Source organism: Mytilus galloprovincialis, chromosome 5 (genome assembly GCF_965363235.1).
Source record: "Mytilus galloprovincialis chromosome 5, xbMytGall1.hap1.1, whole genome shotgun sequence".
NCBI lineage: Eukaryota > Metazoa > Mollusca > Bivalvia > Mytilida > Mytilidae > Mytilus > Mytilus galloprovincialis.
Window position 1 is genome coordinate 93,901,812 of NC_134842.1, and position 26,516 is coordinate 93,928,327.

The 26,516-nt window shown below is 33.9% G+C and overlaps 1 protein-coding gene across 1 annotated transcript in view; it reads right to left on the reverse strand.

The window, feature by feature from the left end:
* LOC143076755 (mitochondrial fission process protein 1-like) overlaps window positions 1–26,516 on the reverse strand; it is a 67,339-nt gene that overhangs the window by 15,952 nt on the left and 24,871 nt on the right. The window contains exon 2 of the mRNA XM_076252620.1: window positions 18,500–18,627. Coding sequence (XP_076108735.1) covers window positions 18,500–18,627 — 128 coding nt within the window. The remainder of the gene's footprint in view (window positions 1–18,499; window positions 18,628–26,516) is intronic.

The following is a 26,516-nucleotide window of genomic DNA, read 5'->3' on the forward strand; positions in this document are numbered from 1 at the left end:
AGTATGAAGCATCCAGGTCTTCCACCTTCTAAAATATAAAGCTTTTAAGAAGTGAGCTAACACCGCCGCCGCCGCCGCCGCCGCCGTAGCCGCCGCCGCCGCCGTAGCCGCCGCCGCCGGATCACTATCCCTATGTCGAGCTTTCTGCAACAAAAGTTGCAGGCTCGACAAAAATGCAAAAACACCAAGAGACAGCAAATGTAATTGGTACATGCATGCCAGTAATTATTATAGCCGAATAGAAATTGGCCCCTGTGACAATTCTGATAGAATAATAAAAAATGGCTTCAGTGACAATTCTTATAGACTTATAGAATTGGCCTCATTGAAAATTCTGATAGTATAATAGAAATTGGCCCCACTCAGAATTCTGATAGTATTATTGAAATTGGCCTCAGAGAAAATTCTGATAATATAATAAAAATTGGCCCCACTCAGAATTCTGATAGTATTATTGAAATTGGCCTCTGACAGAGAAAATTCTGATAGTATAATAGAAATTGGCCCGAGTAAAAATTCTAATAGTATAATAGAAATTGGCCTCTGTGACAATTCTGACAAAATAATAAAAATTGGCCTGAGTGACAATTCTGATATCTGCCCCAGTGACAATTTTGATAGTATCATAGAAATTGAAGCAATTAGGATAACACTAACGTTGAAAAACAAATCATATGTGCCAGGAACCTTGCGCTGTCTGACTAACAGATCCAAGACGAATCAGCATGAACACGAAACAGAAATTATAAGAACTTGCTATTGGGTATAATGTCAGTATGATCGTACCACAACTAATCCTGGATATATTAGTCTAATAATTGCATTTGGAGAATTTTGGTACAGTATTTGAACTGCTGTAGGAATTTTTTTCACAGCAACATTTTTGCACTTCCATTATTCGCTCTACAAGCAGAAAAGGATCTATTTTTATTTTGGGGGCATATACGAATGTGAAAAGCAAATGATTCTGTGTTATTCCCATTGCCATAATCCACTCACATACTCAAACAAATGATAGAGAAATATTTCTGTATTTTGTTAATAAGGTTGATTGTGTGGTCATGGACTACAACTTCTTTGGTGTGTATCAATACTTTTACATAACAAGATCCATACCATCAATTATTGTACAAGTTATAAGTGAATTTAAGTCAAATTTTGTACAAATTATAATTTGTACAAGCACTTTTTGTACAAATTACAATTTGTACAAAGTCAAAATACAAATAATAATTTGTACAATATTTTTGTACAAATTATAATTTGTACAAAATGATAACTTGTACACAACATATATATATTTAAAGGTAACCTGAGTGAATTTGAGTTAGATGGGTTATCTTTGTTGTGATTGTTTTGGATATCTGAGGTAACTCTGTCACGTGAGAATACGTCGTAGATAGTTTTCCAGAGTATACATGTAACTTCTAATAAACCATTTACTTTTTCATTTTGGACTTCATAGATAAGTAATGTTTATATGATATTTAGGAAAGGCGACTTTAGTACTAACTTAATTTGAATGGATTATATTTGTTGTTATTTTTGGAATAACATGAGGTATCTCTGTTATGAAAGAATACTTCGTAGATAATTTGCTGGTATATGCTGTTATGCTGTAATGACACAATTTCTTAATCTAAAATGTAGGACTTCATATATTTGTTTTGTGTATGCGAGGTATATATAAAGGTTACCTGAGTTAACTTGAGTTATATGTGTTGAATTTATTGTAATTATTGGGGTTACCTCATGTAACCCTGTCATGAATGAAGACTTCGTAGATACTTTGGTAGTGTTTACATTTATTGTAATTATTGGGGTTACCTCATTTGGGGTTACCTCATGTAACCCTGTCATGAATGAATACTTCGTAGATACTTTGGTAGTGTTTACATTTATTGTAATAAACAAACTTCTTTATTTTAAATGTAGGACTTCATGAAAGTCGTATTGTTTATTTGATGTATATGTAAAGGTGATCTCAGTTTACTTCAGTTACGTTAAGTGGGTTATATTTGTAATTATGTCTGGGGTTACCTCAGGTACCCATGTTATAAAGAATGCTTATTTGATAGTTTGCTAGTGAAAGCATTTATGTTGTAATCAAACAATTTCTTTTTTACATGTATGCCTCATAGATGTGTATTGTTTATGTGATATATCGGAAAAGCGACTTTAGTTAACTTGATATCAATGGATAATACTTGTTGCTATTTTATGGGTTACCTGAGGTAACCCTATCATAACAAAATACTTAGTAGATACTTTGCTAATATATGCATTTATGCTGTAATAAACCACTTTCTTCTTTTGTTATGTAGGAATTCATTGAAATTATATTGTTTATGTGATGTATATGTAAAGGTGATCTGAATTAACTTGAGTTAAATAGGTTGTATTTGCTGTTATTGTTTGGGTTACCGCAGGTTACCCTGTTATGAAAGAATTTTTAGTACATACTTTGCTTGTGTATACATTTATATTTCAATAACACAATTTTTTAATTTAGAATGTAGGACTTCATAGATTTGTATTGTTTATGCGATGTATATATAAAGTTACCTCAGTTGACTTGAGTTTAATGGTTGTCATGATTTGTTGTTATTATTGGGGTTACCTCAGGTAACCCTGTCATGAATGAATACTTCAGATCATTAATTAAACTTTTATAAAAAAAAAGTTTATAATTTTACCAGCCATCCCCACCCTACACGTTCATACGAAATGAATGATCGGTGAATACAAACAATAAAATCATTTTGGAAATTTGTTGACATCTTTGGTATTTGGTCACATTAAAATTTGGTATAAAGATCTATCTAAATAAGAACTATATTTTCATGCGTATTTAATCAATGACGCATTACCACGATTACCTCAGGGCACCGATTACCTCAGGGCATACAGCAGCGGACCTAACTGCCATCTGCATTCCGATCCGTAGTTCTACAAATTTAAATGTCGGACGAAGAAAAATTTACAAAAATAAACGATGTTTGATACGCTATTTGGAAAGGAATATGACGTTTCTAATGCAATACATGGATGACAAGTTTACTTTAGGCTAATTTCATCAAGTTCTGATGAAGTAATAACTGATTTTGCCGAAAGTTAGAATGATTTGATGTACGCTCTCGTGTAACAAGATTGAAAAGCATGCCACCAGCTTAAAAATCTTTTAGAAGAAAATATATCGTTTATGCCTTGAATTTCTTTACTTTTAAATGAAAATTGCTGTTTCATTGACTTGGTAAAAATTAAATATTACCGATAACGAAATTGACTGAAAGCGAGTATCGTGAACAACACATTTTATTTTTTTCTGAGGATTTCGTAACAGTCGGCGGGAAAAATAATAATAAAAGTAAGCAGCACTACTTTTATTTTTATTCTAAAATCGGGAAAGGTGGAGTCTGCGGATCTCGTTAAACAGAGAATAAAAAAAGTCTGGCCTTAATTTGGCCCAGTAGTTTCAGAGGAGAAGATTTTTGTAAAAGATTACTAAGATTTACGAAAAATGGTTAAAAATTGACTATAAAGGTCAATAACTCCTAAAGGGGTCAACTGACCATTTTGGTCTTGTTGACTTATTTGTAAATCTTATTTTGCTGAACATTATTGCTGTTTACAGTTTATCTCTATCTATAATAATATTCAAGATAATAGCCAAAAACTGCAAAAATTACCAAAAATTACCAGTTCAGGGGTAGCAACCCAATAACCGAACACATTTTTTAAACTAGATACCCCAATGATGATTGTGACCAAGTTTGGTTAAATTTGGCCCAGTAGAATCAGAGGAGAAGAATTTTGTAAAAGTTAACGACGACGGACGACGCCGGACGCCAAGTGATGGGAAAAGCTTACTTGGCCCTTCGGGCCAGGTGAGCTAAAAAGGGGTAAAAAAGGCCAATAAAGCTTGAAGTATGAAGTTGAAAAGCATCTAGGACTGAAAATCTGAAATTATTTGCAAAACACATGTACAACTGAGGCAATTTATTCCTGAAATACTTGATATTTTGTAGAAAAAAAAATCACAAATCCCGGGATTGGGATCAGGACCCCTCCTATACCCCCTCTGTCATGTCCGGGTTTTTTTAAACTGTATTGGTTTGCTCATTGTTAAAGGTGGTGTGGTGAGTGGTGGCCTAGTTGCTTACATGACAAATCCAAGTCTGAATGGCTCATTGACCACCTAGTACTGTGTTTTTGTTTTGTTTTTTCATTGTTTTTTGTTGTTGCTATGTTAAAAATGCTTCTATAAATTATATTCCTGTATACACAATAAACAAAGATTAGTTAATTTGACAATTGATACGAACAAGTATGTCATATATATAGACAAAAACATTTACAATCTGACGATATGATCTGTTATCAAGTTTTAGCAGTAATTATTGAAGAAAAGACCTGGAGTAATGAGAGATAACTCTGTGAATCAGTTATGTGTTTGTAATAGTCAAGTTTTTTATCAATGATTTTTTAAGCTTCAGGTGATACAGAATCAAAAGTGTCAGTGTTACAAGACCATTTGTATGTATTTATAAACTAGAGGCTCTAAAGAGCCTGTGTGTCGCTCACCTTGGTCTATGTGAATACTTAACAAAGGACACAGAAGGATTCATAACAAAATTGTGTTTTTGTGATGGTGATATGTTTGTAGATCTTACTTTACTGAACATTCTTGCTGCTTGCAATTATCTCTATAATGAACTTGGCCCAGTAGTTACAGTAGATAAAGTAAGTGAAAAATTATAAATTTTAATTGTTAAAAATTGACTATAAAGGGCAATAACTCCTTAAGGGGTCAATTGACCTTTTAGGTCATGATGACTTATTTAGGTTTTACTTTGCTGTACATTATTACTGTTTATAGTTTATCTCTATCTATAATAATATTCAAGATAATAACCAAAAACAGCAAAATTTCCTTAATATTACCAATTCAGGGACAGCAACCCAACAATGGGTTGTCCGATTCATCTGAAAATTGCAGGGCAGATAGATCTTGTCATGATAAACCATTTAAACTCTGTCAGATTTGCTCTAAATGCTTTGGTTTTTGAGTTATAAGCCAAAAACTGATTTTACCCCTATGTTCTATTTTTAGCCATGGTGGCCATCTTGGTTAGTTGGCCGGGTCACCGGACACAATTTTTAAACTAAATACCCCAATGACGATTGTTGCCAAGTTTGGAATAATTTGGCCCAGTAGTTTCAGAGGAGAAGATTTTTGTAAAAGATAACTAAGATTTATGGAAAATGGTTAAAAATTGACTATAAAGGGCCATAACTCCTAAAGGGGTCAACTGACCATTTCGGTCATGTTGACTTATTTGTAAATTTTACTTTGCTGAAGATTTTTGTTGTTTACAGTTTATCTCTATCTATAATAATATTCATGATAATAAGGCCAACTAAAATTAATTAGTAGATTTTCATCCAAATTTTTGAAAAAAATGGGGCGGGTGGAAGGATTTTATTTTTTAAATTTTATTTCATATGAAACCCTCGTCACGAGTTCTTCATACCGCAGAGTATATGCTAGTGGAAAACAAGTTGTATAATGCATATACATGCTGTATAAGGAATCCTACACTATTTTTTAAACTCTTAAATAAAAATCCCTGATTGGCAACCACTGTTATACATGTAATTTACGCTTTAGAAACCTATTTATAGTATACATCAAAAAGAAGAGAAATGCTCTCTTCAGTTGGACTATACCTACACCAAATTTATTTTGCTTTCTAAGCAATGGTTTGTAGTCCCCATAAAATCAATAAAATGTATTGGTACAATTGTATGCAACACAAGTATTATGAGTACAGAATAAAATTTAAACTCAGTGTTGAAACTAATTATGATGTAAAACATGAACTTAACCAAAAAGTAGTTGTTGTTTAATGACTAAATTGAAGGTATTGGGACAGTTACAGAAGGTGTTTGCTGTTTGTCAACAAAAACAACAGCCATGGGTAAATATAAGGGCTTGTTATAATTAAAATGCGTGTTTGTCGACTTTTTGTTCTCAATATATGGTCATATTGTGTCAATTTCTTTAATCCAGTCATGTTTTTTTTTGTACCAATTTGTTCTACAATTCTTGCGCTTTGGAAATCATTCAGTCCAAATTTCCTGACACAAAGTCATTGTATAAATAAATTAAAAAACACGGTTTTCGATTCACTTGTGACTACCGCAATTTGCGTTCAAGGACAAGGCGTTTTACTCGTAACTCGAATATTTCATGCCCTTCTCGTTATCAATCTCTATTCTCGGTAGATGATGTTGTCATCATAGAGCAGCAGAATATGTCGACTTAATCATTTTCGTTAGAAGAAATACAAAAACGAAATTTGAAACAGGAAGTTTTGAATGAAACGAAATTATCGATGGTTCCCGGTAACGGACATGAACAAAATCCGGAAATCGTATTTTTGTTAAATAAAAAAAATCGGGGCGGGACGATTTCAGAGGGGCGGGCGGGGATGAAAATCTAGCAATTAATTTTAATTGGCCTAACCAAAAACAGCAAAATTTCCTTAAAATAACCAATTCAGTAGCAGCAACCTAACAATGGGTTGTCTGATTCGTCTGAAAATTTTAGGGCAGTTATATCTTAACCTGATAAACCATTTCAATTCATGTCAGATTTGTCTAAATGCTTTGGTTTTTGAGTTATAAGCCAAAAACTGATTTTACCTCTATGTTCTATTTTTAGCCATGGTGGCCATCTTGGTTGGTTGGCCGGGTCACTGGACACAATTTTTAAACTAGATACCCCAATGATGATTGTTGCCAAGTTTGGTTAAATTTGCCCAGTAGTTTCAGAGGAGAAGATTTTTGTAAAAGATAACTTTGATTTACGGAAAACAGTTAAAAATTGACTATAAAGGGCAATAACTCCTAAAGGGGTCAACTGACCATTTCAGTCATGTTGACTTATTTGTAAATCTTACTTTGCTGAACATTTTTGATGCTTACAGTTTATCTCTATCTATAATAATATTCAAGATAATAACCAAAAACAGCAAAATTTCCTTAAAATTACCAATTCAGGGGCAGCAACCCAACAACAGGTTGTCCAATTCATCTGAAAATTTCAGGTCAGATAGATCTTGACCTGATAAACACTTTTACCGCATGTCAGATTTGCTCTAAATGCTTTGGTTTTTGAGTTATAAGCCAAAAACTGCATTTTACCCCTTTGTTCTATTTTTAGCCATGGCGGCCATCTTGGTTGGTTTGTCGGGTCACGCCACACATTTTTTAAACTAAATATCCCAAAGATGATTATGGCCAAGTTTGGATTAATTTGGCCCAGTAGTTTCAGAGAAGAAGATTTTTGTAAAAGATTACTAAGATTTACGAAAAAATGGTTAAAAATTGACTATAAAGGGCAATAACTCCTAAAGGGGTCAACTGACCATTTTGGTCATGCTGACTTATTTGTAAATCTTACTTTGCTGAACATTATTGCTGTTTACAGTTTATCTCTATCTATAATAATATTCAAGATAATAACCAACCAGATGCTCCGCAGGGCGTAGCTTTATACGACCGCAGAGGTTGAACCCTGAACGGTTGGGGCAAGTATGGACACAACATTCAAGCTGGATTCAGCTCTAAATTTGGATTGTGATTAAATAGTTGACACAGCATAGGTTTCTGACACAGAATGAATGTGTTCTAATGAACTTAAAATTTTTGTTTTCTCTTAGAGCAATTCACTATGCTGTTGAATATTAATCCTCTCAAAAAAATGTTTGAAGAAATTTTCTTTTTTATTTATGAAATTTCAAATGAGAAAAATTGAACCCAATTTTTTTAATCACATCCCCCTTTCTCTTATTCCAAAACTAATCTCAATTAAAATTTCTAATGGAGTTTGCAACAATAACTACTCATTTAAATACATCATAAAATATAAAGATGTAAAAAAACTGCTTGTTATCACTGAATGGTAAAGATTATTTTAATTTATCAGTTGGTAGTAAAAAGTGAATATACATTGTATATTGTATATAACAAAGATTTAAGTTGATTCTGGACAAAGAAAGATAACTCCAATTAAAAAAAATCTTGCTATTGCACAATATTTTGCAATTAGATATTTCTTGCTTACTATTCTGGACAAAGAAAGATAACTCTAATTAAAAAAAAAATTGCTATTTCACAATATTGTGCAATTAGATATTTCTTGCCATTGCGCAATACTGTGCAATTGAAAAGACTTGCTATTGCACAATACTTAATATAATAATTTTAGATCCTGATTTGGACCAACTTGAAAACTGGGCCCATAATAAACTAGAGGCTCTAAAGAGCCTGTGTCGCTCACCTTGGTATATGTGAATATTAAACAAAGGAAGCAGATGGATTCATGACAAAATTGTGTTTTGATGATGGTGATGTGTTTGTAAATCTTACTTTACTAAACAGTCTTGCTGCTTACAATTATCTCTATCTATAATGAATTGGCCCAGTAGTATCAGTGGAAATGTTAATGAAAATTTACAAATTTTTTGAAAATTGTTAAAAATTGACTATAAAGGAAAATAACTCCTTAGGGGGTCAATTGACCATTTCAGTCATGTTGACTTATTTGTAAATCTTACTTTGCTGAACATTATTGCTGTTTACAGTTTATCTTTATCTATAATAATATTCAAGACAATAACCAAAAACAGCAAAATTTCCTTAAAATTACCTATTCACGGGCAGCAACCCAACAACGGGTTGTCAGATTCATCTTAAAATTGTAGGGCAGATAGATATTGATCTGCTAAACAATATAACCCCATGTCAGATTTGCTCTAAATGCTTTGGTTTTTGAGTTATAAGCCAAAAACTGCATTTTACCCCTATGTTCTATTTATAGCCCATGGCCATCTTGGTTGGTTGAACGGGTCACGCCACACATTTTTAAAACTAGATACCCCAAAGATGATTGTTGCCAAGTTTGGATTAATTTGTCCCAGTAGTTTCAGAGGAGAAGATTTTTGTAAAAGATAACTAAGATTTACGAAAAATTGCTAAAAATTGACTATAAAGGGCAATAACTCCTAAAGGGGTCAACTGACCATTTCGATCATGTTGACTTATTTGTAAATCTTACTTTGCTGAACATTATTGCTGTTTACAGTTTATCTCTATCTATAATAATATTCAAAATAATAACCAAAAACAGCAAAATTTCCTTAAAATTACCAATTCAGGGGCAGCAACCCAACAACGGGTTGTCCGATTCATCTGAAAATTTCAGGGCAGATAGATCTTGACCTGATAAACAATTATACCCCATGTCAGATTTGCTCTAAATGCTTTGGTTTTTGAGTTATAAGCCAAAAACTGCATTTTACCCCTATGTTCTATTTTTAGCCGTGGCGGCCATCTTGGTTGGTTGACCGGGTCACGCCACACATTTTTTAAACTAGATACCCCAATGATGATTGTGGCCAAGTTTGGTTTAATTTGGCCCAGTAGTTTCAGAGGAGAATATTTTTGTAAAAGCTAACGACGACGGACGACGACGACGACGGACGCCAAGTGATGAGAAAAGCTCACTTGGCCCTTTGGGCCAGGTGAGCTAAAAATCTAAGTACATTTTTGGATTCAGCATATCAAAGAACCCCAAGATTTCAATTTTTGTTAAAATCAGACTAAGTTTAATTTTGGACCCTTTAGACTTTAGTGTAGACCAATTTGAAAACAGGACCAAAAGTTAAGAATCTACATACACAGTCATGACAGTTAGATTCGGCATATCAAAGAACCCCAATTATTCAATTTTGATGAAATCAAACAAAGTTTAAATTTGGACCCTTTGGGCCCCTTATTCTGTTGGGACCAAAACTCCCAAAATCAATACCAACCTTCCTTTTATGGTCATAAACCTTGTGTTTAAATTTCATAGATTTCTATTTACTTATACTAACGTTATGGTGCGAAAACCAAGAAAAATGCTTATTTGGGTCCCTTTTTGGCCCCTAATTCCTAAACTGTTGGGACCTAAACTCCCAAAATCAATACCAACCTTCCTTTTGTAGTCATTAACATTGTGTTTAAATTTCATTGATTTCTATTTACTTAAACTAAAGTTATTGTGCGAAAACCAAGAATAATGCTTATTTTGGCCCTTTTTTGGCCCCTAATTCCTAAACTGTTGAAACCAAAACTCCCAAAATCAATCCAAACCGTTCTTTTGTGGTCATAAACCTTGTGTCAAAATTTCATAGATTTCTATTAACTTAAACTAAAGTTATAGTGCGAAAACCAAGAAAATGCTTATTTGGGCCCTTTTTGGCCCCTTATTCCTAAAATGTTGGGACCAAAACTCCCAAAATCAATACCAACCTTCCTTTTGTGGTCATAAACCTTGTGTTAAAATTTCATAGATTTCCATTCACTTTTACTAAAGTTAGAGTGCGAAAACTAAAAGTATTCGGACGACGACGACGACGACGCCAACGTGATAGCAATATACGACGAAAAATTTTTCAAATTTTGAGGTCGAATAAAAACAGCAAAATTTCCTTAAAATTACCAATTCAGGGGCAGCAACCCAACAACAGGTTGTCCAACTCATCTGAAAATTTCAGGACAGATAGATCTTGACCTGATAAACTTACTTTTACCGCATGTGAGATTTGCTCTGAATGCTTTGGTTTTTGAGTTATAAGCCAAAAACTGCATTTTACCCCTATGTTCTATTTTTAGCCATGGCGGCCATCTTGGTTGGTTTGCCGGGTCACGCCACACATTTTTTAAACTAGATATCCCAAAGATGATTATGGCCAAGTTTGGATTAATTTGGCCCAGTAGTTTCAGAGAAGAAGATTTTTGTAAAAGATTACTAAGATTTACGAAAAAATGGTTAAAAATTTACTATAAAGGGCAATAACTCCTAAAGGGGTCAACTGACCATCTTGGTCATGCTGACTTATTTGTAAATCTTACTTTGCTGAACATTATTGCTGTTTACAGTTTATCTCTATCTATAATAATATTCAAGATAATAACCAACCAGATGCTCTGCAGGGCGTAGCTTTATACGACCGCAGAGGTTGAACCCTGAACGGTTGGGGCAAGTATGGACACAACATTCAAGCTGGATTCAGCTCTAAATTTGGATTGTGATTAAATAGTTGACACAGCATAGGTTTCTGACACAGAATGAATGTGTTCTAATGAACTTAAAATTTTTGTTTTCTCTTAGAGCAATTCTCTATGCTGTTGAATATTAATCCTCTCAAAAAAATGTTTGAAGAAATTTTCTTTTTTATTTATGAAATTTCAAATGAGAAAAATTGAACCCAATTTTTTTAATCACATCCCCCTTTCCCTTATTCCAAAACTAATCTCAATTAAAATTTCTAATGGAGTTTGCAACAATAACTACTCATTTAAATACATCATAAAATATAAAGATGTAAAAAAACTGCTTGTTATCACTGAATGGTAAAGATTATTTTAATTTATCAGTTGGTAGTAAAAAGTGAATATACATTGTATATTGTATATAACAAAGATTTAAGTTGATTCTGGACAAAGAAAGATAACTCCAATTAAAAAAAAATCTTGCTATTGCACAATATTTTGCAATTAGATATTTCTTGCTTACTATTCTGGACCACGAAAGATAACTCTAATTAAAAAAAAATTTGCTATTTCACAATATTGTGCAATTAGATATTTCTTGCCATTGCGCAATACTGTGCAATTGAAAAGACTTGCTATTGCACAATACTTAATATAATAATTTTAGATCCTGATTTGGACCAACTTGAAAACTGGGCCCATAATAAAAAATCTAAGTACATTTTTGGATTCAGCATATCAAAGAACCCCAAGATTTCAATTTTTGTTAAAATCAGACTAAGTTTAATTTTGGACCCTTTGGACTTTAGTGTAGACCAATTTGAAAACAGGACCAAAAATGAAGAATCTACATACACAGTTAGATTTGGTATATCAAAGAACCCCATTTATTCAATTTTTGATGAAATCAAACAAAGTTTAATTTTGGACCCCGATTTGGACCAACTTGAAAACTGGGCCAATAATCAAGAATCTAAGTACATTTTTAGATTCAGCATATCAAAGAACCTAACTGATTCATTTTTTGTCAAAATCAAACTAAGTTTAATTTTGGACCCTTTGGACCTTAATGTAGACCAATTTGAAAACAGGACCAAAAGTTAAGAATCTACATACACAGTCATGACAGTTAGATTCGGCATATCAAAGAACCCCAATTATTCAATTTTGATGAAATCAAACAAAGTTTAATTTTGGACCCTTTGGGCCCCTTATTCTGTTGGGACCAAAACTCCCAAAATCAATACCAACCTTCCTTTTATGGTCATAAACCTTGTGTTTAAATTTCATAGATTTCTATTTACTTATACTAACGTTATGGTGCGAAAACCAAGAAAAATGCTTATTTGGGTCCCTTTTTGGCCCCTAATTCCTAAACTGTTGGGACCTAAACTCCCAAAATCAATACCAACCTTCCTTTTGTAGTCATTAACATTGTGTTTAAATTTCATTGATTTCTATTTACTTAAACTAAAGTTATTGTGCGAAAACCAAGAATAATGCTTATTTTGGCCCTTTTTTGGCCCCTAATTCCTAAACTGTTGAAACCAAAACTCCCAAAATCAATCCAAACCGTTCTTTTGTGGTCATAAACCTTGTGTCAAAATTTCATAGATTTCTATTAACTTAAACTAAAGTTATAGTGCGAAAACCAAGAAAATGCTTATTTGGGCCCTTTTTGGCCCCTAATTCCTAAAATGTTGGGACCAAAACTCCCAAAATCAATACCAACCTTCCTTTTGTGGTCATAAACCTTGTGTTAAAATTTCATAGATTTCCATTCACTTTTACTAAAGTTAGAGTGCGAAAACTAAAAGTATTCGGACGACGATGACGACGCCAACGTGATAGCAATATACGACGAAAATTTTTTCAAATTTTGCGGTCGTATAAAAACAGCAAAATTTCCTTAAAATTACCAATTCAGGGGCAGCAGCCCAACAACAGGTTGTCCAATTCATCTGAAAATTTCAGGACAGATAGATCTTCACCTGATAAACACTTTTACCGCATGTCAGATTTGCTCTAAATGCTTTGGTTTTTGAGTTATAAGCCAAAAACTGCATTTTACCCCTATGTTCTATTTTTAGCCATGGTGGCCATCTTGGTTGGTTTGCCGGGTCACGCCACACATTTTTTAAACTAGATATCCCAAAGATGATTATGGCCAAGTTTGGATTAATTTGGCCCAGTAGTTTCAGAGGAGAAGATTTTTGTAAAAGATTACTAAGATTTACGAAAAATGGTTAAAAATTGACTATAAAGGTCAATAACTCCTAAAGGGGTCAACTGACCATTTTGGTCTTGTTGACTTATTTGTAAATCTTATTTTGCTGAACATTATTGCTGTTTACAGTTTATCTCTATCTATAATAATATTCAAGATAATAGCCAAAAACTGCAAAAATTCCCCAAAATTACCAGTTGAGGGGCAGCAACCCAATAACCGAACACATTTTTTAAACTAGATACCCCAATGATGATTGTGACCAAGTTTGGTTAAATTTGGCCCAGTAGAATCAGAGGAGAAGATTTTTGTAAAAGTTAACGACGACGGACGACGCCGGACGCCAAGTGATGGGAAAAGCTCACTTGGCCCTTCGGCCCAGGTGAGCTAAAAAGGGGTAAAAAAGGCCAATAAAGCTTGAAGTATGAAGTTGAAAAGCATCTAGGACTGAAAATCTGAAATTATTTGCAAAACACATGTACAACTGAGGCAATTTATTCCTGATGTACAAAATACTTGATATTTTGTAGAAAAAACTAGAGGCTCAGGCTCTAAAGAGCCTGTGTCGCTCACCTTGGTCTATGTGCATATTAAACAAAGGACACAAATGAATTCATGACAAAATTGTATTTTGGTGATGGTGATGTGTTTGAAGTTCTTACTTTACTGAACGATTTTGCTTCTTACAATTATATCTATAATGAACTTTGCCCATTAGTAACAGAGAACTATATTTGGTAAAAATTTACATAAATTTACCAAATTAATGAAAATTGTTAAAAATTGACTATAAAGGGCAATAACTCCTTAAGGGGTCAATTGACCATTTAGGTCATGTTGACTTATTTGTAGATCTTACTTTGCTGAACATTATTGCTGTTTACAGTTTATCGCTATCTATAATAGTATTCAAGATAACCAAAAACGGCAAAATTTCTTTAAAAATTACCAATTGGAGGGCAGCAACCCAACAACCAGTTGTCCAATTCATCTGAAAAATTCAGGGCAGATAGATATTGACTTGATTAACAATTTAACTTCTTGTCAGATTTGCTCTAGATGCTTTGGTTTCATAGTTATAAGCCAAAAACTGCATTTTACCCCTATGTTCTATTTTTAGCCGTGGCGGCCATCTTGGTTGAATGGCCAGGTCATCGGACACATTTTTCAAACTAGATACCCCAAAGATGATTGTGGCCTAGTAGTTTCAGTGGAGATTTTGTAAAAGATTACTTAGATTTATGAAAAATGGTTAAAGATTGACTATAAAGGGCAATAACTCCTAAAGGGGTCAACTGACCATTTTGGTCATGTTGACTTATTTGTAGATCTTACTTTGCTGAACATTATTGCTGTTTACAGTTTATCTCTATCTATAATAATATTCAAGATAATAACCAAAAACAGCAAAATTTCCTCAAAATTACCAATTCAGGGGCAGCAATCCAACAACCGATTGACAGATTCATCTGAAAATTTCAGGGCAGATAGATCTTGACCTGATAAACATTTTCAGATTTCCTCAAAATGCTTTGGTTTTTGAGTTATAAGCCAAAAACTGCATTTTACCCCTATGTTCAATTTTTAGCGGTGGTGGCCATCTTGGTTGGTTGACCAGGTCACGCCACACATTTTTTAAACTAGAAACCCCAAAGATGATTGTGGCCAAGTTTGGATTAATTTGGCCCAGTAGTTTCAGAGGAGAAGATTTTTGTAAAAGATTACTTTAATTTACGAAAAATGGTTAAAAATTGACTATAAAGGGCAATAACTCCTAAACGGGTCAACTGACCATTTTGGTCATGTTGACTTATTTGTAGATCTTACTTTGCTGAACATTATTGCTGTTTACAATTTATCTCTATCTATAATAATATTCAAGATAATAACCAAAAACAGCAAAATTTCCTCAAAATTACCAATTCAGGGGCAGCAACCCAACAACCGATTGACCGATTCATCTGAAAATTTCAGGGCAGATAGATCTTGACCTGATAAACATTTTTACCCCACGTCAGATTTGCTCTAAATGCTTTGGTTTTTGAGTTATAAGCCAAAAACTGCATTTTACCCCTATGTTCTATTTTTAGCCGTGGCGGCCATCTTGGTTGGTTGACCGGGTCACGCCACACATTTTTTAAACTAGATACCCCAATGATGATTGTGGCCAAGTTTGGTTTGATTTGGCCCAGTAGTTTCAGAGGAGAAGATTTTTGTAAAAGTTAACGACGACGGACGATGGACGACGACGGACGACGACGACGCCGGACGCCGGACGCCGGACGCCAAGTGATGAGAAAAGCTCACTTGGCCCTTCGGGCCAGGTGAGCTAAAAATCACAAATCCCGGGATTGGGATCAGGACCCCTCCTATACCCCCTCTGTCATGTCCGGGTTTTTTTAAACTGTATTGGTTTGCTCATTGTTAAAGGTGGTGTGGTGAGTGGTGGCCTAGTTGCTTACATGACAAATCCAAGTTTGAATGGCTCATTGACCACCTAGTACTGCGTTTTTGTTTTGTTTTTTCATTGTTTTTTGTTGTTGCTATGTTAAAAATGCTTCTATAAATTATATTCCTGTATACACAATAAACAAAGATTAGTTAATTTGACAATTGATACGAACAAGTATGTCATATATATAGACAAAAACATTTACAATCTGACGATATGATCTGTTATCAAGTTTTAGCAGTAATTATTGAAGAAAAGACCTGGAGTAATGAGAGATAACTCTGTGAATCAGTTATGTGTTTGTAATAGTCAAGTTTTTTATCAATGATTTTTTAAGCTTCATGTGTTACAGAATCAAAAGTGTCAGTGTTACAAGACCATCTGTATGTATTTATAAACTAGAGGCTCTAAAGAGCCTGTGTCGCTCACCTTGGTCTATGTGAATACTTAACAAAGGACACAGATGGATTCATAACAAAATTGTGTTTTTGTGATGGTGATATGTTTGTAGATCTTACTTTACTGAACATTCTTGCTGCTTGCAATTATCTCTATAATGAACTTGGCCCAGTAGTTACAGTAGATAAAGTAAGTGAAAATTTATAAATTTTAATTGTTAAAAATTGACTATAAAGGGCAATAACTCCTTAAGGGGTCAATTGACCTTTTAGGTCATGATGACTTATTTAGGTTTTACTTTGCTGTACATTATTACTGTTTATAGTTTATCTTTATCTATAATAATATTCAAGATAATAACCAAAAACAGCGAAATTTCCTTAATATTACCAATTCAGGGACAGCAACCCAACAATGGGTTGTCCGATTCATCTAAAAATTTCAGGGCAGATAGATCTTGTTATGATAAACCATTTAATCTCATGTCAGATTTGCTCTAAATGCTTTGGTTTTTGAGTTATAAGCCTAAAACTGATTTTACCCCTATCTTCTATTTTTAGCCATGGTGGCCATCTTGGTTAGTTGGCTGGGTCACCGGACACAATTTTTAAACTAAATACCCCAATGACGATTGTTGCCAAGTTTGGAATAATTTGGCCCAGTAGTTTCAGAGGAGAAGATTTTTGTAAAAGATAACTAAGATTTATGGAAAATGGTTAAAAATTGACTATAAAGGGCCATAACTCCTAAAGGGGTCAACTGACCATTTCGGTCATGTAAACTTATTTGTAAATTTTACTTTGCTGAAGATTTTTGTTCTTTACAGTTTATCTCTATCTATAATAATATTCATGATAATAACCAAAAACAGCAAAATTTCCTTAAAATAACCAATTCAGTAGCAGCAACCTAACAATGGGTTGTCTGATTCGTCTGAAAATTTTAGGGCAGTTATATCTTAACCTGATAAACCATTTCACTTCATGTCAGATTGCTCTAAATGCTTTGGTTTTTGAGTTATAAGCCAAAAACTGATTTTACCTCTATGTTCTATTTTTAGCCATGGTGGCCATCTTGGTTGGTTGGCCGGGTCACTGGACACAATTTTTAAACTAGATACCCCAATGATGATTGTTGTTAAGTTTGGTTAAATTTGCCCAGTAGTTTCAGAGGAGAAGATTTTTGTAAAAGATAAAGAAGATTTACGGAAAATAGTTAAAAATTGACTATAAAGGGCAATAACTCCTAAAGGGGTCAACTGACCATTTCGGTCATGTTGACTTATTTGTAAATCTTACTTTGCTGAACATTTTTTATGTTTACAGTTTATCTCTATCTATAATAATATTCATGATAATAACCAAAAACAGCAAAATTTCCTTAAAATTACCAATTCAGGGGCAGCAACCTAACAACGGGTTGTCCGATTCATCTGAAAATTTCAGGGCAGATAGATCTTGACCTGATAAACAATTTACCAAGATTTGCTCTAAATGCTTTGGTTTTTGAGTTATAAGCTAAAAACTGCATTTTACCCCTATGTTGTATTTTTAGCCATGGCGGCCATCTTGGTTGGTTAGCTGGATCACCGGACACAATTTTTAAACTAGATACCCTAATAATGATTTTGGCCATGTTTGGTTAAATTTGGCCCAGTAGTTTCAGAGGAGAAGATTTTTGTAAAAGTTTACAGATGACGGACCAATGACGCCGGACGACGGACGCTAAGTGATGAGAAAAGCTCACTTGGCCCTTTGGGCCAGGTGAGCTAAAAAAGGTTGATATTTTTGTATTTTTCTTCAGATGATTTTTTGGTAGTTTGAAGTGATATAGAGAGAACCACTGGTATAAATGTAACCGCACTTTTATCAAGCAAAACCCCATGAGTCCTGGACTCATCAAACAATGCTTCAAAATAGTAATATGTTGTATCAACTGAGCACATATTTCATCCATTTTATCAAAAGTTTATTTAACATTATCTATTATGTTCTTGCTCCATTTTGCCATAGAGACTGAAATTATAACAAATATCAATAAAATTTCATCTTCTCACTGCTGGGCTCGCCATAGCCAAAAATGTTGAGTCCCTGGTCTCGCCCTTCAAAAATCCTTAGTGAGAACCCTGGACTGTCATAAGACCATTAAATTTAGGTCCCTCTCTAGTGCATTTTATATAGATAGAGACTGTAATTAAAGACTACCTGTCTTATGAGACCACTTTATTGTTCTCCCTTATAATAAATGTATAATTAACTGGTCTCTTAAAACAGATTTCATTGTATATATCATTATATCTATATAAATATCTTCACCTGTGATGCCTCTTGACCCTTGTGAACTGCATCTGCTACCACGTAACCACTAGCAACCACATATGTAAACCGTACCAGATTAACATGCACCATTGATCTAAAAGCTTCTCCAACCTCATTAGCATAACCTAAATATACAATTATATTATTATTAATATAAAGATTTGGTTTTGAAGTTTGGTTGTACCTGAAGAAAACTTATATCAAAAGAGATAGCACATCCTCATTTTTAAGGATGTTGTTTACCGTCCCCGGAAATTTAGGAAGGATCCTGGTAAACTTATCGATCCTTGAAATAAACTTATTCGAAAAGGTTACCAATTCAACACTGTAATTATATCTTTGAATATTGTTTTTATTGGTATTAATATTGATTAATTTGTTATCAGTAAATTAAAAGCAAACTGAATAATTTATTATTGTGATATACATATGCATTTTCATGAATCTTCAATCTGTTGATTCCAGAATCTTGGTATTGCACAAGGTAACATTTTTCTCTAACTTTTTATGAAGTCTTTAAATTTACACTTAATCCATTGGATGTTGGATGTGTTCTGATTGATAATTTAGTCTTAAATTGCCTGATTTTTTTATTAGTTGTTATTGGCTTTGAACTAGCTGTCAGTACCTCTGAGTACTCTCAGATCTGTACTTAGTGTCTTTTGTTGTTGGGATGTACAAGTACCCAGCCACGTACACTGTTTTTGTTAGATGTACTTCAATGTGTATTCATCTGATGAGTTAAGCCTTTTTCAACTGATTTTTATAGTTTGTTCTTATGTTGTTCTGTTACACTGGTCACTGTCCCAGGTTAGGGGGAGGGTTGGGAATCTCACTTTCATGTTTAATCCTGCCACATTCTGTATGTACAAATGAAGTATGTGCCTGTCCCAAGTCAGAAGCCTGTAATTCAGTGGTTGTCGTTTTTTGCTGAATTATACATGATACATGATCTTACATATTTGTTTTTCTTTAATGTTTAGTACATTAATTAAGCCAATAGTTTTCTCGTTTCGATTGTTTTACATTTGTGATTCTGGGGCCTTTTATATGGCATGTATGGGAACGAAGTCCTCTATACAGTAGAAAAGAAAAAAAAATCAGGAAATTTTCAGTGTACTAATGAACTCAAAATCGTTCAAAAATTTTTTTGTCGCTTTTTTAATTCCTGCATTTGCACAGAGCGCAGACATCTACTTCCTTCTTCCAGTCTCGTTGTTGTGAGACTCTGAAATGTATACTCTAGTAAAATATAGGAACTCGAGGAACACAATACCAATATATTTCATTTTTAATAATTCTTTGTCTTTGATATGAATTAACATAACTTGATGCATTGCATTTCTTTGTTTACATTGAACTGACGTCACAAGTAAAATTCCTAACAACAGATGAGAACCAAAATCAGAAACGTTATGGTATTTCCGTTTCTTTTTTTCACAAATATTTAAGTTACAAAATAAATAGTTCGTACAGACTTCGTCCCAATTTACAGGTAATGCCTGCCTCATACATACCTGCCAACTGTCACTATTTGCGGGGGATTTCCCACATGAAAGCTCCATATGAAAATTTTGAAAGAGCAATTTTGTCAACAATCTTAAGGAAGCTGGCATGTTTAGTTTTAGATTTTTTGTCAGATTTTCGGATTCCTCTGGTTTTATCCATTTGAATGCCTTAAAAAAATTTGCCCTGTGACCCCCATTTTCCTTGTTGTAAATCTTTTACATGTATAATGATAAGCCATCTGTTAAAGTCTTATAAAATTTTAATTACTTTTTTACAGTTTTTAGAGAACTTCAACTTGTCAATGATAAAGCTACATGTATGAAAAGTCAAGAGAGAATATTTTTCCACCAAAATTTCAATGGATAATATCTCGAAAACAAGCACGGTATTACGGAATAGGGAAATAGCTCTGGTAGCATGGATGGAGGCGATTATATACAGACACATAAAAACACATCAGCTTCCATTTCTACATTTTAATCAGACCAAGATTGACGTCACAAACATAAATACAAGATACTGGCAAAAGGGGAACAACTCGCTCTTTCACACAGAAACATAATCCGACGATACATACTGATACATAACAACGGTGACCTATATATTTTTTTTGCTCTTTGGAATCCTTTATTAATTCCCTATCTATATAAACTAGTGTTTTGAAAAGTTAATTACTATGAAACTGAGAAGCGAACTCCCTTAAACAAAATAGTTAATTTTATAAATGCTTTAGCCTATTCAAAGTATGAAGAAGCCAATAAACAACATTAAAATGCATTTGAAGGCCCCCTTGAAGGTTGATTTGGACCATAGGAGTCCTCTTGCACGTAAAACCCCCATGGGCATTTTGAAAAGTTGGCAGGTATGTTCATAATGAGTCATATTAGCTGTCATAGCTAACTTACTACGCGGTATGGGCTTTGCTCATTGTAAAAGCCGTACCGTGACCTCTAGCTGTTAATTTCTGCGTAATTTGGTCTCTTGTGGAGAGTTGTCTCATTGACAATGAATCCAGGTCCGTTCGCACCCATTCACGTTCGCCCCCTTTCACTTTCGCACCCTACATTTTCGCACCCAAAGTCCGTTCGTACCCTACATGTTCGCACCCAAAGTCCGTTCGCACCCTACATGTTCGCACCCAAAGTCCGTTTGCACCCTACATGTTCGCGCTCAATTTTAATTGGTTTTGTGTTCAATAACTATAGCTTTGTAATAAAGTTTTGCGAGTGTATTCTTATATTTGTTGTCATTGTCTCAAAATAAAGTGAGACAGCATTTTTTTGTGTTGAATAAATCTTAATCATGTTTTGGATAGTGTATTTAAAAAAAAAATATTAATCCTTTCTAAATAAAGTGGGATTCTGTCAACGTTTTATTTTGTGTTGAATAACTCTTCATCATGTTTTGGTTAGTGTATTGCCTTAACTTTGTTTCATTGACTTGTTTCAAAATAAAGTGAGATTCTGACTACGTTTTTTTTTTGTCATGTTTGTGTGTTGAATAAATTTTATCATGTTTTGTTTATAATAGTATATTGTTATATTTTATTGTTTCAGATTAAAGGGACCAAGCTGTTAAAAACAATTATCTTTTTTATTTTTCATTTAAAATCTTTTATGTTTTACTTAGGCCAACTAAAATTAATTAGTAGATTTTCATCCAGATTTTTGAAAAAAATGGGGCGGGTGGGAGGATTTTATTTTTTAAATTTTATTTCATTTGAAACCCTTTTGTGACGAGTTCTTCATACCGTGTTGGTATAAGCAAATGTTAAATAATCTTATATCATGTATATACATGTATAAGGAATCGCGTACATAATTTTTCAAACTCTTAAATAAATATCTCTGATTGGCAACCACTGTAATACATGTAATTGCCGTAGAAACCTATTTCTGGTAAACATTAAAATCGTGGAGAAATGCTCTCTTCAGTTGGACTATACCTACACCACATTTATTTTGCTTTATAAGCAATGGTTTGTAGTCCCCATAAAATTAAGCAAATGTATTGTATGCATTCAAGTATTATGAGGACAGAATAAAATGAAAACACAAACAGTGTTGAAAGTTAAATAGGGTTGATGCAAGTACAATTACAATGTACATGATGTACAACATGAACTTAACAAAAATGAAGTTGTTGTTTAATGACTTTATTGAGGGTATTGGGACAGAGGGTGTTTGCTGTTTGTCAACAAAAAACGACAGTCATGGGTAAATCTAAGGGCTTGCTGTAATAAAATCGTATGCGAGTCGACTTTTTAAGCTCAATATACGGTCATAAATCTAACAAATTCGTGCTTGTGTCAATTTCTTTAATCCAGTCATGTTTTCTGTACCAATGTGTTCCACGATTCTTGCGCTTTGGATATCATTCAAAGTCCAAAATTTCTTGACACAAAATCATTGTATAAATAAATAAAATCCACGGTTTTCTAATCACCAAAATTTCAGTAACATACCGCGATTTGCGTTCTTGGACACAGCGTTTTACTCGTAACCCGAATATATCATTCCCTTCTCGTAACCAATCTCTATTCTCGATAGATGATGTTGTCATCAATGATCAGCAGAATATGTCGACTTAATCATTTTGGTTAGATTACTCGAAGAATAGCTTGGACGACGTGCAGCTAGATTGGGACGGGATGCCAGGCTAACTCGAAGAAGTACAAAACCGAATTTGAAACAGGAAGTTTTGAATGTAACGAAATTATCGATGGTTACCGGTAACGGACATGAACAAAATCCGGAAATCGTAATTTTTTTAAAATAAAAAAAATCGGGGCGGGACAATTTCAGAGGGGCGGGCGGGGAGGAAAATATATCAATTAATTTTAATTGGCCTTACACCAAAGCAATTTATAACAACAATCATGATTTTCCATTTATTCAACCGGAATTTGAATTAAAATTGGGCGCGAACGTGTAGAGTGCGAACGGACCTTGGGTGCGAACGTGCGAGGTGCGAACGTGTAGGGTGCGAAAGTTTATTGGGCGCGATTTAATTTTATAAATGCTTTAGCCTATTCAAAGTATGAAGAAGCCAATAAACAACATTAAAATGCATTTGAAGGCCCCCTTGAAGGTTGATTTGGACCATAGGAGTCCTCTTGCACGTAAAACCCCCATGGGCATTTTGAAAAGTTGGCAGGTATGTTCATAATGAGTCATATTAGCTGTCATAGCTAACTTACTACGCGGTATGGGCTTTGCTCATTGTAAAAGCCGTACCGTGACCTCTAGCTGTTAATTTCTGCGTAATTTGGTCTCTTGTGGAGAGTTGTCTCATTGACAATGAATCCAGGTCCGTTCGCACCCATTCACGTTCGCCCCCTTTCACTTTCGCACCCTACATTTTCGCACCCAAAGTCCGTTCGTACCCTACATGTTCGCACCCAAAGTCCGTTCGCACCCTACATGTTCGCACCCAAAGTCCGTTTGCACCCTACATGTTCGCGCTCAATTTTAATTGGTTTTGTGTTCAATAACTATAGCTTTGTAATAAAGTTTTGCGAGTGTATTCTTATATTTGTTGTCATTGTCTCAAAATAAAGTGAGACAGCATTTTTTTGTGTTGAATAAATCTTAATCATGTTTTGGATAGTGTATTTAAAAAAAAAATATTAATCCTTTCTAAATAAAGTGGGATTCTGTCAACGTTTTATTTTGTGTTGAATAACTCTTCATCATGTTTTGGTTAGTGTATTGCCTTAACTTTGTTTCATTGACTTGTTTCAAAATAAAGTGAGATTCTGACTACGTTTTTTTTTTGTCATGTTTGTGTGTTGAATAAATTTTATCATGTTTTGTTTATAATAGTATATTGTTATATTTTATTGTTTCAGATTAAAGGGACCAAGCTGTTAAAAACAATTATCTTTTTTATTTTTCATTTAAAATCTTTTATGTTTTACTTAGGCCAACTAAAATTAATTAGTAGATTTTCATCCAGATTTTTGAAAAAAATGGGGCGGGTGGGAGGATTTTATTTTTTAAATTTTATTTCATTTGAAACCCTTTTGTGACGAGTTCTTCATACCGTGTTGGTATAAGCAAATGTTAAATAATCTTATATCATGTATATACATGTATAAGGAATCGCGTACATAATTTTTCAAACTCTTAAATAAATATCTCTGATTGGCAACCACTGTAATACATGTAATTGCCGTAGAAACCTATTTCTGGTAAACATTAAAATCGTGGAGAAATGCTCTCTTCAGTTGGACTATACCTACACCACATTTATTTTGCTTTATAAGCAATGGTTTGTAGTCCCCATAAAATTAAGCAAATGTATTGTATGCATTCAAGTATTATGAGGACAGAATAAAATGAAAACACAAACAGTGTTGAAAGTTAAATAGGGTTGATGCAAGTACAATTACAATGTACATGATGTACAACATGAACTTAACAAAAATGAAGTTGTTGTTTAATGACTTTATTGAGGGTATTGGGACAGAGGGTGTTTGCTGTTTGTCAACAAAAAACGACAGTCATGGGTAAATCTAAGGGCTTGCTGTAATAAAATCGTATGCGAGTCGACTTTTTAAGCTCAATATACGGTCATAAATCTAACAAATTCGTGCTTGTGTCAATTTCTTTAATCCAGTCATGTTTTCTGTACCAATGTGTTCCACGATTCTTGCGCTTTGGATATCATTCAAAGTCCAAAATTTCTTGACACAAAATCATTGTATAAATAAATAAAATCCACGGTTTTCTAATCACCGAAATTTCAGTAACATACCGCGATTTGCGTTCTTGGACACAGCGTTTTACTCGTAACCCGAATATATCATTCCCTTCTCGTAACCAATCTCTATTCTCGATAGATGATGTTGTCATCAATGATCAGCAGAATATGTCGACTTAATCATTTTGGTTAGATTACTCGAAGAATAGCCTGGACGACGTGCAGCTAGATTGGGACGGGATGCCAGGCTAACTCGAAGAAGTACAAAACCGAATTTGAAACAGGAAGTTTTGAATGTAACGAAATTATCGATGGTTACCGGTAACGGACATGAACAAAATCCGGAAATCGTAATTTTTTTAAAATAAAAAAAATCGGGGCGCGACAATTTCAGAGGGAGGAAAATATATCAATTAATTTTAATTGGCCTTACACCAAAGCAATTTATAACAACAATCATGATTTTCCAATTATTCAACCGGAATTTGAATTAAAATTGGGCGCGAACGTGTAGAGTGCGAACGGACCTTGGGTGCGAACGTGCGTGGTGCGAACGTGTAGGGTGCGAAAGTTTATTGGGCGCGATTTAATTTTATAAATGCTTTAGCCTATTCAAAGTATGAAGAAGCCAATAAACAACATTAAAATGCATTTGAAGGCCCCTTGAAGGTTGATTTGGACCATAGGAGTCCTCTTGCACGTAAAACCCCCATGGGCATTTTGAAAAGTTGGCAGGTATGTTCATAATGAGTCATATTAGCTGTCATAGCTAACTTACTACGCGGTATGGGCTTTGCTCATTGTAAAAGCCGTACCGTGACCTCTAGCTGTTAATTTCTGCGTAATTTGGTCTCTTGTGGAGAGTTGTCTCATTGACAATGAATCCAGGTCCGTTCGCACCCATTCACGTTCGCCCCCTTTCACTTTCGCACCCTACATTTTCGCACCCTACATGTTCGCACCCAAAGTCCGTTCGCACCCTACATGTTCGCACCCAAAGTCCGTTTGCACCCTACATGTTCGCGCTCAATTTTAATTGGTTTTGTGTTCAATAACTATAGCTTTGTAATAAAGTTTTGCGAGTGTATTCTTATATTTGTTGTCATTGTCTCAAAATAAAGTGAGACAGCATTTTTTTGTGTTGAATAAATCTTAATCATGTTTTGGATAGTGTATTTAAAAAAAAAATATTAATCCTTTCTAAATAAAGTGGGATTCTGTCAACGTTTTATTTTGTGTTGAATAACTCTTCATCATGTTTTGGTTAGTGTATTGCCTTAACTTTGTTTCATTGACTTGTTTCAAAATAAAGTGAGATTCTGACTACGTTTTTTTTTTGTCATGTTTGTGTGTTGAATAAATTTTATCATGTTTTGTTTATAATAAACATGTTCTTGGATTAATTTGCACTTCTCATAAGTGCAAATTGGAACCACACTTTTTTTTTGTCGTAGAATCACCAAATTTGGCAATAATGTACCTCTGGGGATAAATAACACAATACAAAAAAAAAATTTGGTGTGGCTCGCCCGGTTCGGCAACTGGAGTGAAAACAGTGACAAAATCCTGTAGGATATTTTTTTCTCCCATAGGATTTTTAAAAATCCTACAGGATTTTCAGAAATCCTATAGGATAAAGTCATAATCCCATAGGATATTTTTTATATCCTACAGGATATTTAAATCCTAAGGGATAAGAAATCCCTTAGGAGAATAAAAATATCCTATAGGATATAGTTTCTCCCTTAGGATTAAAAAAATCCCTTAGGAAAAATAAAAGCATTTCCTATCGGATATTTTT